This window comes from Hibiscus syriacus, unplaced genomic scaffold (genome assembly GCF_006381635.1).
Source record: "Hibiscus syriacus cultivar Baekdansim isolate YM2019G1 unplaced genomic scaffold, ASM638163v2 tig00110610_pilon, whole genome shotgun sequence".
In the NCBI taxonomy this organism is placed as follows: Eukaryota; Viridiplantae; Streptophyta; class Magnoliopsida; order Malvales; family Malvaceae; genus Hibiscus; species Hibiscus syriacus.
In genome coordinates this window covers 851668-867067 of record NW_024062800.1, presented here as the reverse complement: position 1 = coordinate 867067, position 15400 = coordinate 851668, and the positions used below count along the sequence as shown (strand labels likewise).

The 15400-nt window shown below is 36.4% G+C and overlaps 2 protein-coding genes across 2 annotated transcripts; both read right to left on the bottom strand.

Annotated features, from left to right (window-relative positions):
* Positions 1 to 147: 147 nt before the first annotated feature.
* Positions 148 to 10353, bottom strand: LOC120135596 (cis-prenyltransferase 4, chloroplastic-like). Its single transcript, XM_039151856.1, has 3 exons — positions 9919 to 10353; positions 9773 to 9837; positions 148 to 615 (listed from the first exon to the last, which is right to left on the bottom strand). The coding sequence occupies exons 1-3, from the start codon at positions 10351 to 10353 to the stop codon at positions 174 to 176; spliced, it is 942 nt and encodes a 313-aa protein (XP_039007787.1). The 3' UTR covers positions 148 to 173.
* Positions 10354 to 12637: 2284 nt separating this feature from the next.
* LOC120135650 (vacuolar cation/proton exchanger 3-like) lies at positions 12638 to 14879 on the bottom strand. The gene is made up of 10 exons (XM_039151885.1): positions 14585 to 14879; positions 14341 to 14408; positions 14226 to 14254; positions 13952 to 14148; positions 13637 to 13849; positions 13426 to 13554; positions 13229 to 13345; positions 13071 to 13124; positions 12851 to 12967; positions 12638 to 12765 (listed from the first exon to the last, which is right to left on the bottom strand). Exons 1-10 carry the CDS (start codon positions 14849 to 14851, stop codon positions 12643 to 12645), a joined length of 1314 nt encoding a protein of 437 aa, XP_039007816.1. The 5' UTR covers positions 14852 to 14879; the 3' UTR covers positions 12638 to 12642.
* Positions 14880 to 15400: the final 521 nt, after the last annotated feature.

Sequence of the window (15400 nt, the reverse complement as noted above, 5' to 3'; positions counted from 1 at the left end):
CTGTATTTTTTTGTTAAGACATTCTAAGTCCCCTTGCTGATTAGATTAATTTATTCCCGATTTCCAAAAAACTTAAATAAACAGCTTTGCCATAATATTGTACCTATGACAATAATTAGTGCCTCCGCCATTTTATTAACATAATCTCCTTCATATGTCCCTATAAACCCCCTTCATCCACCATAACGTCTCTGCCGTTGCTGAAAGGATAGCAATGCCTTCAAAAACTCGGCTTCTCCGAAATCAGGCCAGAGTGATTGTGCAAAGAATAACTCGGTATATGCCAACTGCCATAACATGAAATTGCTGATTCTAAATTCTCCGCTGGTCCGTATGAGTAGGTCCGGACGGGAGAATTCGGTGCAATTTGTTTGTAGTTCTTGTTCCATTAGAGAGATGTCGATGTCACTAGGCTCGATAAGACCATGCTTAGCCTTTAGAGCTAGCCTTTGGCAAGCTTGAATGATATCGTATTTTCCGCTGTAACTGACGGCTATGATTAGTTGAAAATGCGAATTGTTCTTGGTGGTTTCCTCCAAGTTGAGTATCAGTTCCTGAAGGGCCTCAGGGAGCTTGGCTAGATCTCCAATTACAGATATTCTGATGTTTTCCCTGTTATAAGAGCAAGACAACATATCACCACATTTTTCCTTAGAAGCTGTCAACAAGTCAAAAAAGGGAATCAATGCAAATTATGAGAGAGAAAAGACTCATAGCATTTATATTCGTCAAATTCTGCTATTAGTCCTTGGAGTTTACCTAAGTAGTGGATTTACTTCAATTTGATAATTCATAATAATGTACTTCCCGAGTTTTAAAATTTCAATCCTGACACAAATGTAAGTTGATATATTTTCAAAGTTAATATGATCATTGGTCATATTGAAAAATAGAGACTGAAACTACAACTTACGCACAATATAAGACCCAGCAGTAGAATTTAACCTAATGAATTTAACGATTACCGTTGAGTTTAGATCAAATCTTCAAAGTTAGAATAGCATATGGATTAATAATGGATTTTATGATGAACAATGCAAAGCACGTGAAATATTCTTGAATGCATGAGGAAATAAAGTACAACACAATATTCTTTATATAGTTAACTGCCTACAGCTTATAGGTGATTTGACCTAACTGACACCGTTTAATCGAATATCTCCCTTTCTGACACCGTTTGACCTATATTTCTCGAAGTGGCATCTTTTCGGTTGAGGTGGCGAAAGGTGTATCCCCGGGAACGAGCTTTACCTGGGTTAATGCTGAGTTGGCTGCCACGTGTGGAAGGCGCATCCCCAAGGATGCGCCTTCACGGGATATTGCTGATTCGGTTGCCTTAAATGTCTTAAATGCTCATCCAATATTCCCCAACTACCCCTCCTCCTCCTCCCCTATATAAACCCCCTCAACCCCCCTCATTCTTCACACCAAAATCATCTCCTCCTCTCTTATATAACTCAAATTCTCCAAATCTTTGAGTTTTAAATTTCTTATTAGTGGTAATAAATTTATTTTTAAGTTAATATTTTTTTAAAATAGTTATTATATTTTATATTAATATAATTATATAAATATTAGTTTTTATTAAAATAATATTTATATAATTATTATTTTTTTAAATTTATTAATTAATTATTTTTTTTGCTAATTATTTTTTTGTCTACAGTTATAATAGAAAGTGAAATGCTGCTACGATTGGATGCTGACCATATCTACAGTATAATTAAATGTGTAATTATACTGATTTTATTAAATTATGCATCAATATTTTCGTTAAATATTGATAAGAGGTGACTAGATTGATAACATTTAAATAATTAACTGATAAAATTAATAGATCGATAATCACAACCAAAAATAATAATATAACCATATGTGTAATATTATAATTTCATACATTTTTCCTATAACTACAATAAAATCAAAACTGATTTTCATCTATTGTTCTATCAGATTAATGTGGATAATTCACTCTACCTTTAACACACATTAAAAAAATACATTTGATAATTCTTACATTATAATCGAAACACTTTACATAATATATTACTAATTTATAATAATAATAAAATTAAAATATTTATTATTAAAAAAATACCAGCGTGGTATCCGAATCAGTAATACCCAGTGAAGGCGCGTCTCCGGGGATGCTCCTTCCACACGTGGCATCCAACTCAGCATTAACTCGGGTAAAGCGCGTCTCCAGGGATGCGCCTTTCGCCACCTCAGCCGAAAGAGTGCTACTTCGGGAAATATGGGTCAAACGGTGCCAGAAAAGGAGATATTCGGTTAAACGATGTCAGTTAGGTCAATTCGCCCAGCTTATAGCTGACTAGAACAATATGTAACAACTCGTAAAGTCTAGAAGTTAGTCTAGAAGCAAGAGACAATATGGGCCATATTTCATAACCCAATATTCTCCCAGCTTCATCTTCCTTATTCCCTTAACAAGGTAGAACGCATATTTTGTCTCTAAAACCTCGAAGGCCGCTTTGGTCAATGGTTTCGTCCACCCATCGACAATTTGAAGATTTACATAATTGACACGCAGGTGTTGGGCTGCCACCTTTTCTTTGACAAAGTGCGCTTCTAGTTCGACGTGTTTTGAGCGGGCATGGTAGACTGGATTTACGCTCATCGCGATGGCACCAATATTATCGCACCAAATGACAGATTTGCCACATCGTTGAACACCCAGTTCATCCAACAGAGAGTTAACCCAAGTCACCTATTCCATTGCATCAGCAATGCTCCTGTACTCAACCTCCATTATGGAGCGCGAGACCGTTTTTTGTTTCTTTGAACTCCATGCTACAAGACATTCTCCTAAGAACAATCTATGTCCATAAATTAACCGACGATCGCTAGCATCTCCACCCCAGCCAACATTTGAAAACGCGTGTACGCTTAGCCCATCTTTGGATGCTGAAAACACTAACCCATAGTCTAGGGTTCCAACCAAGAAATGCAAGATTCTTTTCATGGTTATGAGATGATTCTCGTGTGAAGCATGCATGTGTTGAGCTATTTTGTTCACGCAATACGCTATATCGGTCTAGTATGGCATATATAGAGGAGTGCCCCAACAATACTACGATACTCACGAGCATTACTCAGATGAGCATAATGATCGGCAAGCTTTGGCGCAACTATCATGGGAGTATATGTGGGTGTAGCTTGAAGTATGTTTGTCTTTTCCAGGAGCTCAAGTATATATTTTCTTTGACTTAAGGTCATCGAGATCTTTGAGAGAGAAGCTATCGTTTGAACATTTGCACTACCATGCCAATATCTTCATCTGACCCTTCGGTGATTATAATGTCATTGATGTAAACCAGTATATATGTATAGCACTTATTGACATATCGAACAAAAAGGGAGAAGTTGGCTTGAGACTCAACAAATCCTAGCTCAAGAAAGCTTCCTTTGAGTTTGTCATTCTAGTTCCTTGGGGCTTGCCTTAACCTATATAAGGCTTTATATAGTTTATAGACAAGAGCAGAACCATCGGGTGCACATCGCTCAAAGCCAGGGGCTGGTGCATGTATACGTTTTCGCTTTAGTCCTCATAAAAATGCGTTATTCAAGTCTACATGCCTTAGGGACCATCATCGTGAAACTGCTATAACAAATATGACATACAATGTTGAATAGCGGACAACTGGACTGAAGGTTTCAGTAAAGTCAAGACCAGGAACTTGTGAGAACCCCTTCGCCACTAATCTCGCTTTGTAACGAAGAATGGTGCCATCTGCTTAGGTGTTATTTTTCTGAAGTGCCATGAACTCATTGTTGACAGCCTCAGTCCACTTCGAAGATTGGAATGCTTCATGCACATTTGAGGGAATAACTTTATAAAAAAAAACTTGTGTACACCTTAGGTTTAAATACCCCTCATTTGTTGCGCGTCAACATCGGATGTAGATTACCTATCGATCATTCACATGGACCACTAGGTATTGTTTGTTGGCTTCCCATAGAATTCTTTATTTGGCTATTCACGTAATCACCAGGTTTGGTGTTAGTAGCCATAATCCCAAGCGGTGCAGCCGTTTGACCAGCATATTCATGGGCAACATCAGTGGGCTCATCCGATTGTCCAGCATATTCATGGTCAACATCACTGGGTTGCGCACAACTAGTGGCTTCCTCCGCTCTAGTTGGAGATTCTGCCAGCCTATCAAATCGATTTGAGGGCCTCATGTCATCCGTTGGTATAATAGGCGCTGAGCTAGAATTTGCCTCAGTTTGTGTGCTTAACATGCCATGCACACTTGTAATACGTAGCCAATTCACGTCCACTACAACCTCAAGTGGCTGACTCGTGAGAGTAGGGCAAGGTTGCTATTTGTTGGCAATGTTAGTTGTAAAGGGAAATAACCACTCATTGAATTTTACGTGCCTCAACACATAGACACGTCCAATGAGCCCGAGGTAAAAATATCCCTTGTGCTGAGGGCTAGCTCCCAGGAAAACACAAGGCTATGAGCGGAAGTCTAGTTTGTGTCAATTATAAGGTCGAAGATAGGGAAAACATTGGCAGCCAAAGACCTGAAGCAAACTGTAGTTCGATTCTTTTCGAAAGGCGAATATCATTGCAGAACCTTCGTCGGAAGCTGAAAGATGAACGACCATAAGAAAAATATAAGACCAGAATCGAATTGGAATAGACGTCTGTGCCAAAAGCACGAGAGCAAGTTCCACCACATGCCTACGTTTCCGCTCGACCACACTGTTTTGCTCGAACGTATGCAGACATGTAAGCCGATAAACAATCCCTTCTTTGACAAGATCAGTAGATGTACTCCTATGCTCGCCTCCCCAATCACTCTGCACAGTCATAATTTTTCTTTGAAATTACGTTGAGACAAGTTGCTGAAACAATTGAAATGCATGGATGACCTATGACTTATCTTGGAGCAAATAGAGCCATGTATGACGTGTGCATGCATCCACAAATCTTATATAATAACGATAGCCATTGGAAACAACATGGGAGGATCCCCATAAATCGATGAAAACAAGATGAAAAGGAGTCTCATATATGGTATTTGAATCATTAAAAGGAAGTTTGTGACTTTTTCCCATGTGACAAGCCACACAGAGCTTTTTTGAATCACTCAAAACAATTACATTTAGTAGTTTGCAAATTTTCTCTAGGGTTCAATGAGCTGGGTGCCCTAAGTGATGATGCCAAATGTGATATAACCAATCCATGGTAACATCTAAATGAACTTCAGCGGGTGAACTCCTTGCTTCTACACCATCAACTTCAAATGAGTAAAGACTATCTCGCTCATTCCCTTACAACAAAACATCTCTAGAGTCCTTATCACAAACATAGCAGTAAGTGACATGGAACTCAAAATACATTCCCTTGTCCCTAGCAAGCTTTGAGACGAAGATAAGATTATTAGTTATCGATGAAACATGCAATAAATTATTTAACGAAAGAGCTCAAGAGGTAGTACTCAAAGTAGCTTTACCACAAGCATTAACGGGTAAGGAAACATCATAATCTACAACGAGATTACCTGGATCGAATAGATTGTCTTTGTAAAGAAGGTTGTAAGCGTCTGGGGTCACGTGATGTGTAGCCCCCGAATCCACAATCCAATAATCTCGGTTAGATCAAGTGGAAGCTTGCGGTTGAGATGAGAAACATACCAGACCATCAGCTCGCGTCTTGATGCAATACGAACAACAATCACCCTTAGGCGAACCAGTCTCCAAGCTGGTATAGGACATATTACTAGTGTTATCAGCACGATTATGATCAGTAGATTTACCAGAAAAAGTCTAGTCAAATCGAGGCCAACAATCAGCAACGAGATGACCATTCTTCCCGCAAAGTTGACATTGTACCTTAGGGCACCTATGCCTTCGTCCACCAGATCTATCTCGAGAGTTGTGCATAAGAGTATTATGCCGATTGAACGAATAAATGTCATTCTCCTTAGTTCCAGTAACAACATGAGTTAAGTGAGCACTCATCGACAGTGACTTGTCTTAGGCACCGTTACCAACAAGATGCTTCTCTGCATCGATCAGAACAGATGCAATCTGTCACACCTCAAATTAGAGCCTAAAGTTTTCTTAAAATTTTTAGGACTAAATTAAAATTTTAATTAAATTTGGGGGACCAAAATGAAATTTTAGTTCAATTTATACCCAAATCAGGAAATAACCAAAATCTGAGGACATATAATATAATTTACCCATTTTCCTTTTTGGTTGGGTTCAAAATTTTCTCTCTCTTTAACTTTTCCTCATTTAGAAGGAAACATTCATTTATCATTTTGTCTTCGATAATTGCTCCGTTTTTTACACCTCTCGCACCATCGTGTTCCTTGCATTGTCCCGAGTCCACCAGTAACTATCTTGTCTCCGTTGTCACTGGCGTGTGAAGGGGTGAGGAAGATAAAAGTTTTTTACGTTTCGAAAATGAGATCTCTGTCGTTCACCATTGTGAACCGAGCTTGGTAAGTGTCTCAAAACCCCTTAAAAATATGTAGGATTTTTTCAGAAATTTTTTGACCTTCAAGAGCCCCGCACACGCCCTTGCTTGTGGGGAATTTCCACCGCTTGGTGGGCTGCTTGATAATGGGTTGACCCGACCCGTATGCCCGACCTGACTTGTGTCTAACCAAATCCGTCCCAATCCAAACTGAACCAGTCAACCATTAACGACCGTTGACCTTGACCGTTGACCGTTGACAAACATTGACTTTTTTTAAAACCTTCATTTTAACCTTTTTCGACGTCCTAAGTCTGATTCAGTGATTCGTTTTTCCAAATTCTGACCCAAAAGCCATGAATAGAGCTCGTTAATTCGAAAACACTTAGTATTTTTAGCATTTTTTTCTTATTTATTTGAGATTTGATTATGAAATTGATTTGAGAATATATTTTTATAAAGGTATTCATATTTCACCCGACCGAGGGTCGGTTAGATCTGGTGTTTCCCGTCCGTCAGATTCGCACGATCCACGTTCCTTGAGAATTAATCGTAGGTATTTGTAAATTATTTAAATAGGGGTTATTATTATTCATATTAGGATTTCGATATGGATTTTCTAATTCATAGGATCTAGCGCTGCTGCTGACCGTGATCAGCAGACTCAGTAGTAAGCTTTTTTATCTGATTACTCAGACTGGTACAAGTGTGTTTCCTGATGGTGTTACATTACTATTTTAAATTATTCATCTGAATTGTTTTAGACTTCTGATAATACTGAATATTTTTACGACACGATACCTGACTTCTGAATATTGTTTATATGATATCTGATTTACTGTACATTTTTGATATGATCTTTAAATTTTGTATTTTTGTATCTGAATTTTGAGTCTATAATATTTTCATGTTTTAATGGATTCAACTACCGTTTTCACTTGAATACATTCATGTTTATTACTGTCATTGGGAGTATTATTGGAGGAAGTATCTTAGGCCTACTCTATGACTTGTAAGACCTTACCGCACGTTCATCAGCTTTGTGTTCAGGGTAAGTCCTTATCGCAGGCATCTCGTCTTTGTGCTTAGGGTAAGTCCTTACCGCAAGCTCAGCGACTTTGTGCTCAAGGTAAGTCCTTACCGCATGCTTATCGGCTTTGTGCACAGGGTAAATCCTTACTGCAGGTCCTTATGTCGTGTATATAAGGCCCTTATCGGGTGTACATGTGGGTATATGATTCTGGGGAACCTATACATTCTGGTGATCGGATGGGAGTAGTGTTCATATTTTTAAAACATGTTTAATAAACTGATTTTACTGAAGTATTTTATCTGTATGTTTTAATACACCCTAAGAAGCACACTGGGCTTTTTAGTTTATTCTGTAAATTGTAACCTTTTCAGATAGTAGCAGACTTGGAATCAGGAGGACCGATTACTCCTATTTTTGTACCACTATATATATTTATATTCGTTTTTGTTATACTTTGGTGACACTTGTTTTTACTTGTCTTGATATATCTGTATTATCGGTATTTTGCTATGTATACGTTTTATATGGTAGTTCTGGTACATGTATATATTGATATATGGATTTTTATCGCATGAACCTTTTTTATGACTAATTTCATAGTATATTTTATATGGATTTAAACGTTATTTAAATATGAAAAGAAATTTCTGAATAAGATATGTAACCGCTTAGATTTGGGCATAACGTCCAGGCCGGGTCTAGGGGATTACACAATCTTTATATGTCTCTTGAACAATGGATATAAACACCACATATGGCTAATATTCTCGAGAAAGGCACTTCAGAATACTCATGATATGTTGAGCTTGTGAAACCGGGCTATTGCCCGAGCTTAACGCATCGCAAACCTCATTTATACGAGTAAGATAGAACATCATACTGTCATGGCCCTTTTTGATGGATTGAAGCTTGTAGAGCAGGTTGATGACCGTCGTGGTTGATTGATTCGTGAAAAATTACAAGATCGTCCGCCGCTGTGTCCACCCTAACGAACTGTGAAAGTGGGGATGTGTTAATCGTAGACAGTAGCCATGAGGCAAGGGCACTGTCCTGAGCAACATATTCCTCAAAAAGCTCATTGCAACCATTACACCACTCTCATTGGCCACCATTTCCGGTGAAGGTTGCATCGATCCAGTTAACATCCGTTCGAGCTGATGACTGCGAACGGTCAACAATACTTGATGTTTCCACAACAAGAAATATGTCTCATCAAGGATGATACTAATCTTCTTGTTGGAGAAGGATTTTCCAGTAGACGCCGAAAACTCCATGAACATCAAGGTGAAGAAGCATCAACAGAAGCGTAGAAACGGGAGAAAAGAAAAGAAAAATGAACCACCCCTCAGATCTGTTTGGTGATAGATACCATGATGGATTTTACGATGAACAATGCAAAACACGTGAAATATTATTGAATGCATGAGAAAACAAAGTACAACACAATATTCTTTAGGGTAAACTACACAAGAGACCACTAAACTAAGGTCAAAAATCAATGTGACCATCGAACTTTCAATTGAATCAATCATACCACCCAACTATTTAATTGATTTAATCAAACCACTGGCCGTTAATTTTTAACCGTTAATTTTTAACAGAAGTGGCGACGTGCCTGTTAATAAAATTGTAATAATTATATATTTTGTTTTTAATATTTACATATTCTATTAATTTAGTCACTATCCAATTAGAACATGACACATATTAATATATAATTAGAAGGTTTTATTTATGAATTTTAAATTATTTAATTAAATAATTTTGTATCCAATCAGATAGTGACATATGTCACCACCCAATTGAAATGAAAATAAATGGACCAACTTGTGCGCAAGGAAAATCGTACCAGGGACAAGGGAGATAAAACAACCAGGTGCCAAACCATTGAACCAAAGGTCTTTAATGGATTAAATCTAAAAAAAATTATATTTGTCTTTTAAAAGTTTGTTGAGGATAAAAAAGTAAACAAATTATTTGTCTTTTAAAATTTACAACTACGAGTGTTCAAACGATTAATTCGGTCACCGAACGAACTTAATTAACTATAATCGAAATAATTAGTTTTTTTTCTTTAATCGTTAATCGAACCTAAATTAATTAAAAATTATTAATCAAACCGAATAAATTTTGATTAATTCGATCAATTTTCAAATTTATCAAAACTTTTTAATTTATATAACAATTGAATATTTTTAATTCAAAAAAAAAAAAACCTGTTCAGCTGCACTACAATCTGAAACAACTCGTAAAGTCTAGAAGCTAATCTATAAGCTAATCTCAAAAAGATCCCAGTATCCTCCTGCATCCCACTTTCAAACAAACTCATTAAAAGTTCCACTTCCCCCTGCAATGAAACAGTTTCTATAAACCTACACTCCAATAAAAGAAACGATCTTCAGAGGTGAAGACAAGGAGCAAAACTGACTTTGGGGCGGAACCAATTATCACTGGAGAAAGCAAAGACACTAAGGACTTTAATCCCCCATTTGCAACAGAGTTCCACAATCGTTCTCAAGGACCTCCCGCCGGCTTCATAGCCGGATCTCACCGGTAAGTCTCTCGACCGGGCCCATCTCCGGTTCCCGTCCATGATGATGGTCACGTGTCTCGGCATTGCCTCTCTCCGTAGTCCCAATGGGAGCGTTCGGTCAACTTCTACTACCCCATCAAGGTCGTTGTCTTCTTTGCCGTGATGACTGAGTGTGAAGTGATCTATGGTGGAGCAGGGTGGGGACTTGGGCAAGTGGGGCGAGGGGAGCAAGTTGAGTGTGATCTGGTGGTGGTGTGGCGCGTGAGAGAAGGGCTTTGAGGGAAGAGGGTTGATGGCCGGAGGCGAGGAGAATTGCAGAGTGAAGAGCATTGGCGGAGCAGGGAAAGCTGTTGTCAGTCAATTTTGTCGGCATATGGAAGATTTTCGATATGTATGCTTTTGTCAGTCAATTTTTTCTTCAATTTTGTCGGCATGCCATGATCATAAATTTAGTACTAATGATTATTTTCTAGTTTTTACTTTCACTTCCAAACTTTTAAGATTTTTCTTCAATATTTATTAGGAATAATTTTTTCTCTCTCCTACGTATTAATTGTTAAAAAAATAATAATTTTATTATTATTATTTTAGATATAATTAAACATTTTTAAGGTGATTAAACTGAAATTTTAATAGTCTTGGAGGTCAAAATGAAGATTTGCCCTAGCCTTCTTTAAAATTTCAAATTTTAGGAGGGTTAATGTTGAAAAGATTTCTCAGTAAGGGCTACGGTGTCATGCTCCGCACTTCAAAGGAGAAGATAAGTTGTCTCTTTTGATGACGTGTATTTATTTCGACACTCGGAAAAATAGGGTTGTCCTTGTATATATATAAACGAGAACGTTGTACATGGTAGTATTAAGAGAGTAATATTAAAAATCACAAACAGAAATATAATTTTATATTAAAGAGTGAATTTATAATTTTTTAAAAATGAATTATAAAATTTTAGGAGATAAAAATAGATTAAAAACATAAAATACAAAAAAATATTTAAATTATATAAGAACTTAAAATTTTCATTAGGATAATTATTCCCGTGAACTCCTCTAGATCCATCCATACTGAAAATAACATTATTTATCATAATAATATTTAAACACCAACATTTATTAAAATAATATTCTTTCAGCAAATGTGTGCCACGTGGAAGCGGTTTAAAAAAAGTGCGTATTGTGAGATGCAAAAGCAATGAAAATAATTTTTCCCAACTGGATGTCAATACAAGACTAAAATGAAAGAAATGAAAATAATGAGCCAATTTTTTTTAAAAAATGTATAAATTTTATTAAAAATGGTTTAACGCATGCAATGTGTGTAGAAGACATGCAAAAGCAGGAGCTAGCTAGACAATAACGGTGCATACATGTAGATTGTCTTTAATCACTCAATAAGTATATGTCTGAAAAATTATATTTAAATATTTAAAAAATAATATAATTTGAATATTACTTTTTAAAATAAGACTTAGCAACTCAAAATTATTATTTTTGATTCACTTTATTGTATAATCTCTTTTTGATTATTGCTTTCTATATATAAGACTTAGCAACTCAAAATTATTACAGGCAAATAACGGTGCATACATGTAGACTTTTTGATTCACTCAAAATATAATTTAAATATTTTAAATTCTCATATAACTTAATAATATATTTTTTATCAAGAATTTAATTTTATCCTTTAAATTTTATAACTAGTCTCTTAATATAAAATTGTTTGCCTGTAACCCAAGATTATAATATTCGAAAATAATTATTTTTGATTATTCCTTTAAAAATGACGATAAAAAGGACATCTAACTACCAAAAGTTGGATAATCACATGATAAAAGAAAGACAACATATTATTCATATATAGAGAGAAAGAGAACACCGTATAGTCGAATATTATAATCTTGGGTTACAGGCAAACAATTTTATATTAAGAGACTAGTTATAAAATTTTAAAGGATAAAATTAAATTCTTGATAAAAAATATATTATTAAGTTATATGAGAATTTAAAATTTTTAACAACCGGGAAAGAAATCTATCACTTTCATCTCGTAAGAATCACATAAAACCATGTGGTCTACAAATGCATTTGCTGCACATCCATCACCCATCTTAATCACCTGCAGGGAAGTAGCTACAAATATTTACTTCTCCACACACGTTCGTACGTTTGTTGTGTTGATATATATATATATACACACACGCACTCGTGTGTATGTATGTATACGTAGGAGCGTAATATTTTAAATGTAAGCATAAGCTAAATTGCTAGAGGGATTTAACTTATTCTTGATAGCTGCAAGCATTACAAGAGGGAAACAAACAAACTCAATGAGACAAGCTCATTTTCCATTACTAATATATATGGCCACAATTTAAAAAACACACAAAAGAGAGATCAATACACACACACACACAGAGAACAATGTTGCTGTTGTGTAGTAATTGTAGCCTGTCTTCATCAAGCTTCAACGGTGTACCCATCTTTAACCACAATGCCTACTATTATAACACACTATCCGTCTAAACTTCGACGGCATGACAAATTGATATGCAAATTCGTCAGCTTTCAGGCAGGCCTGGGATACGAAAAAGAATAACAAATGCTCGAAACCTTTCCGTCTTCAAGCTCCGATGATCGTGTCGATACCGTTGCTCAGAGGCATTTTCGATACAAAAAAGCAAGCCCCGATAACGATGTAGAGCAGTAGGAGAACCAGTCCTTTCAGGTAGTGAGAAGTTCCATCCTGCAAATTTGGAATTACAAAATGTTTTAGATTCAATATGTTTTATGCATGGTTGAAACGAAAGTTGATGCTGTTGTCGTTTTACTTGTAAAGTAAAGGCAACAGCGATGATGGATAGAGCGAGTGAGCCGGTTTCAAGGAGATTGAAATTAAGATCCATTTTGATTCCCATAATCCAAGCTACGACAATGCAGAGTGGGACCTAAGTCAACAACAACATTGAAATATGTCGGGTTAAACTCAGAAGGCTCCAAATTTTCTTAGTCAACGACAATGGAAGGGCTCAATTATTCTAGTTTTCGTACCACAAACATGGAAATCTGAGTTGCGGACCCTAATGCAACACCTAATGAAATATCCTGCAATAATATTTGAAATTTCTGTGTCAACAACATATTTGCTTCATTGATAAAACAGTTGCTGATGATCCCAGTGATATATTTGGTATTTAGTATTTACTCACCAGCTTGTTTTTGAAAGCAAAAATGATGGCTCCTGCATGTTCTGCTGCATTTCCAACAATGGGTAGCAGAATAATGCTGATGAAACTAACAGAAATTCCCCAAGAATCCGAGGCATCCTGGAATATTTAGTTGATTAATTTTCAATAAACGGACTTTTATTAAATGGTTATAGATTCATTATCAACCACAAAGTTACCTCGATTGTTTCTACAACATATTCAGAGAGGAGAGATATGACAACAGTCATTCCAACTAGCCATATAAATCCACTCCAAAATCCGATCACCGGCTCTTCCTCCGATACCCCGTCATCGTCTTCTGATTCCTGATCGATTGCATTACAAAGGGTTATTTACCAAAAAATCTGTAAACTATAGTTTGATGAGCTTGTGACATTAATGGAGTACCTCTTGAGCTTCAAACAATTGCCGGTGTGTGAATAGCTGGAAGACCAGGTACGAAATGTAAGCAATCAGCATCACAATGCTGCTCGCCCTTGACAACTGCAGCGTAGGATTGGCCGTGAGAGCGGCGGATGCGCCACTCATTCGGAACAACAATGGCAACGAATGACACAATAATGCGAGCAAAAGAAGGAGAGAGTTCACATCGGCTTGTCTCTGTCGAAATTCAACAGTGTTTGAACACCCAGATTAGTAAATATTTCAAAAAAATTGAAGATTTGTTAGGTAAGATATTGCATGTTAAAGTTGGACAAGTACTCGATCGTATTTTTGTTCCCTTCTGAGGTTGGCAATACCGCCGCAGAAGAGGGAGGTCCCAAGGACCAGAAGCAGGTTCGATAGGACAGAACCGAGCAAGGAATACTTGACCACATCTATTTTATTTTGGCTCAGTGCAAATATAGCTATGATCAGCTCGGTTGCATTGCCACAGGTTGCATTCAACAGCCCTCCAACTGCAAAATCAAATAATGATCAGTAAGGTCGGCAATCATGGAAAAATATATGTATGTGTTGATAATAAGCAATTTACCTGTTGGACCAGTGTAATAAGCAATTTGCCTGCACAGAAAGGAATTATGGTTGATCAAATTGAGTTTTAGTGATCAAGGATCGAAGAAGAAGAAACCAATATGAAAATGGCTTACTCGGTGAGGAAGCTGACTCGTTCAGCCAATGGTGTAAGTCCAAGTAAACTCAATGCAAAAATCCAGGGCTGTTGATTATTTTAAAGGAAAACTCATAAATGTCAGCCCTTGAATCAAGTGGAAATAATATTCAAATCATATTTGACTTAATTTCCAAATAAGTCAGATTAATATTCACCCACTGCTTCATCAAAAACCAGCTTCCATAAAAAGATGAAAAAAAAAGAGAAAGAAAGAGACTCACTCTTCCAAAGCCATAGCACTCAGCAACAATGGCCAATGGAATAGCAGGAAAGAGAACCGAAAGTTTTGTCCCCAAAATGACCTCTTGAAGATTAGTGAGGAACTGCCTAAGCATCACAAAACGAACCTTGGAGACAAGGGTCAAATCCGATTTTTTCCTCAACGAGGAAGACGACATGTTATGTGCGGTTCTTCCATGGCGAATCTCCTTGCTACAACCCTTCAAGTTTCCGTTCTCCAATAGCCATGGTTCTTGAAGGGAAGCCATTTTTGTTTCTTTGCAAAACTATTTATCTCAGACAAAAAAAAAAACACAATGGACGACTGTGATAAAATGGAATTAAAAGACTTGAAATTCTATTCGGATGAGTTTCAAGAGTGAGATTCAGACTGTTATAAATAGAGGAAACTGGATGCAGCTTCCACGAAGCTTCTCAAAACAATTTAATTGAGGCTCTTATTTAGGGCAAGACACATGGACTAAGATAATAATTCTATAGGGAATGTTTCAATTGCATGATTGAAGTTTTTATTATATTATATTCTTGATGATGCATTATTGGTATTGTATATGATTTTGTATGGATGAGGGAATGATTAGTGTCAAAATTCTAATTAACTAATTATGTTTAGACACTATAAATGAAAGTGATAAATTTTTATAAGAGTCATGAAGATCTATTTAAATTTTAATTATCAATATTTAATTGATTTTATCAGTGGTAGATTACTTGATTATTATATATATATATATATATATTCATTAATAGGAGAAAATCTTAGTATAAAAGATCTCATGTTTAAGTTTTTCTTTGTA

Coding starts and splice junctions, on each gene's coding strand:
- LOC120135596 (XM_039151856.1), bottom strand. CDS start 10,353: ATGCTCTTCACTCTGCAATTCTCCTCGCCTCCGGCCATCAACCCTCTT. Junction 9,838..9,918: donor ATAATTGGTTCCGCCCCAAA/GTCAGTTTTGCT, acceptor GTTTCATTGCAG/GGGGAAGTGGAACTTTTAAT. Junction 616..9,772: donor GAGGATACTGGGATCTTTTT/GAGATTAGCTTA, acceptor TTGCTCTTATAA/CAGGGAAAACATCAGAATAT.
- LOC120135650 (XM_039151885.1), bottom strand. CDS start 14,851: ATGGCTTCCCTTCAAGAACCATGGCTATTGGAGAACGGAAACTTGAAG. Junction 13,850..13,951: donor GGGAACAAAAATACGATCGA/GTACTTGTCCAA, acceptor GAATTTCGACAG/AGACAAGCCGATGTGAACTC. Junction 13,555..13,636: donor AATTGTTTGAAGCTCAAGAG/GTACTCCATTAA, acceptor GCAATCGATCAG/GAATCAGAAGACGATGACGG.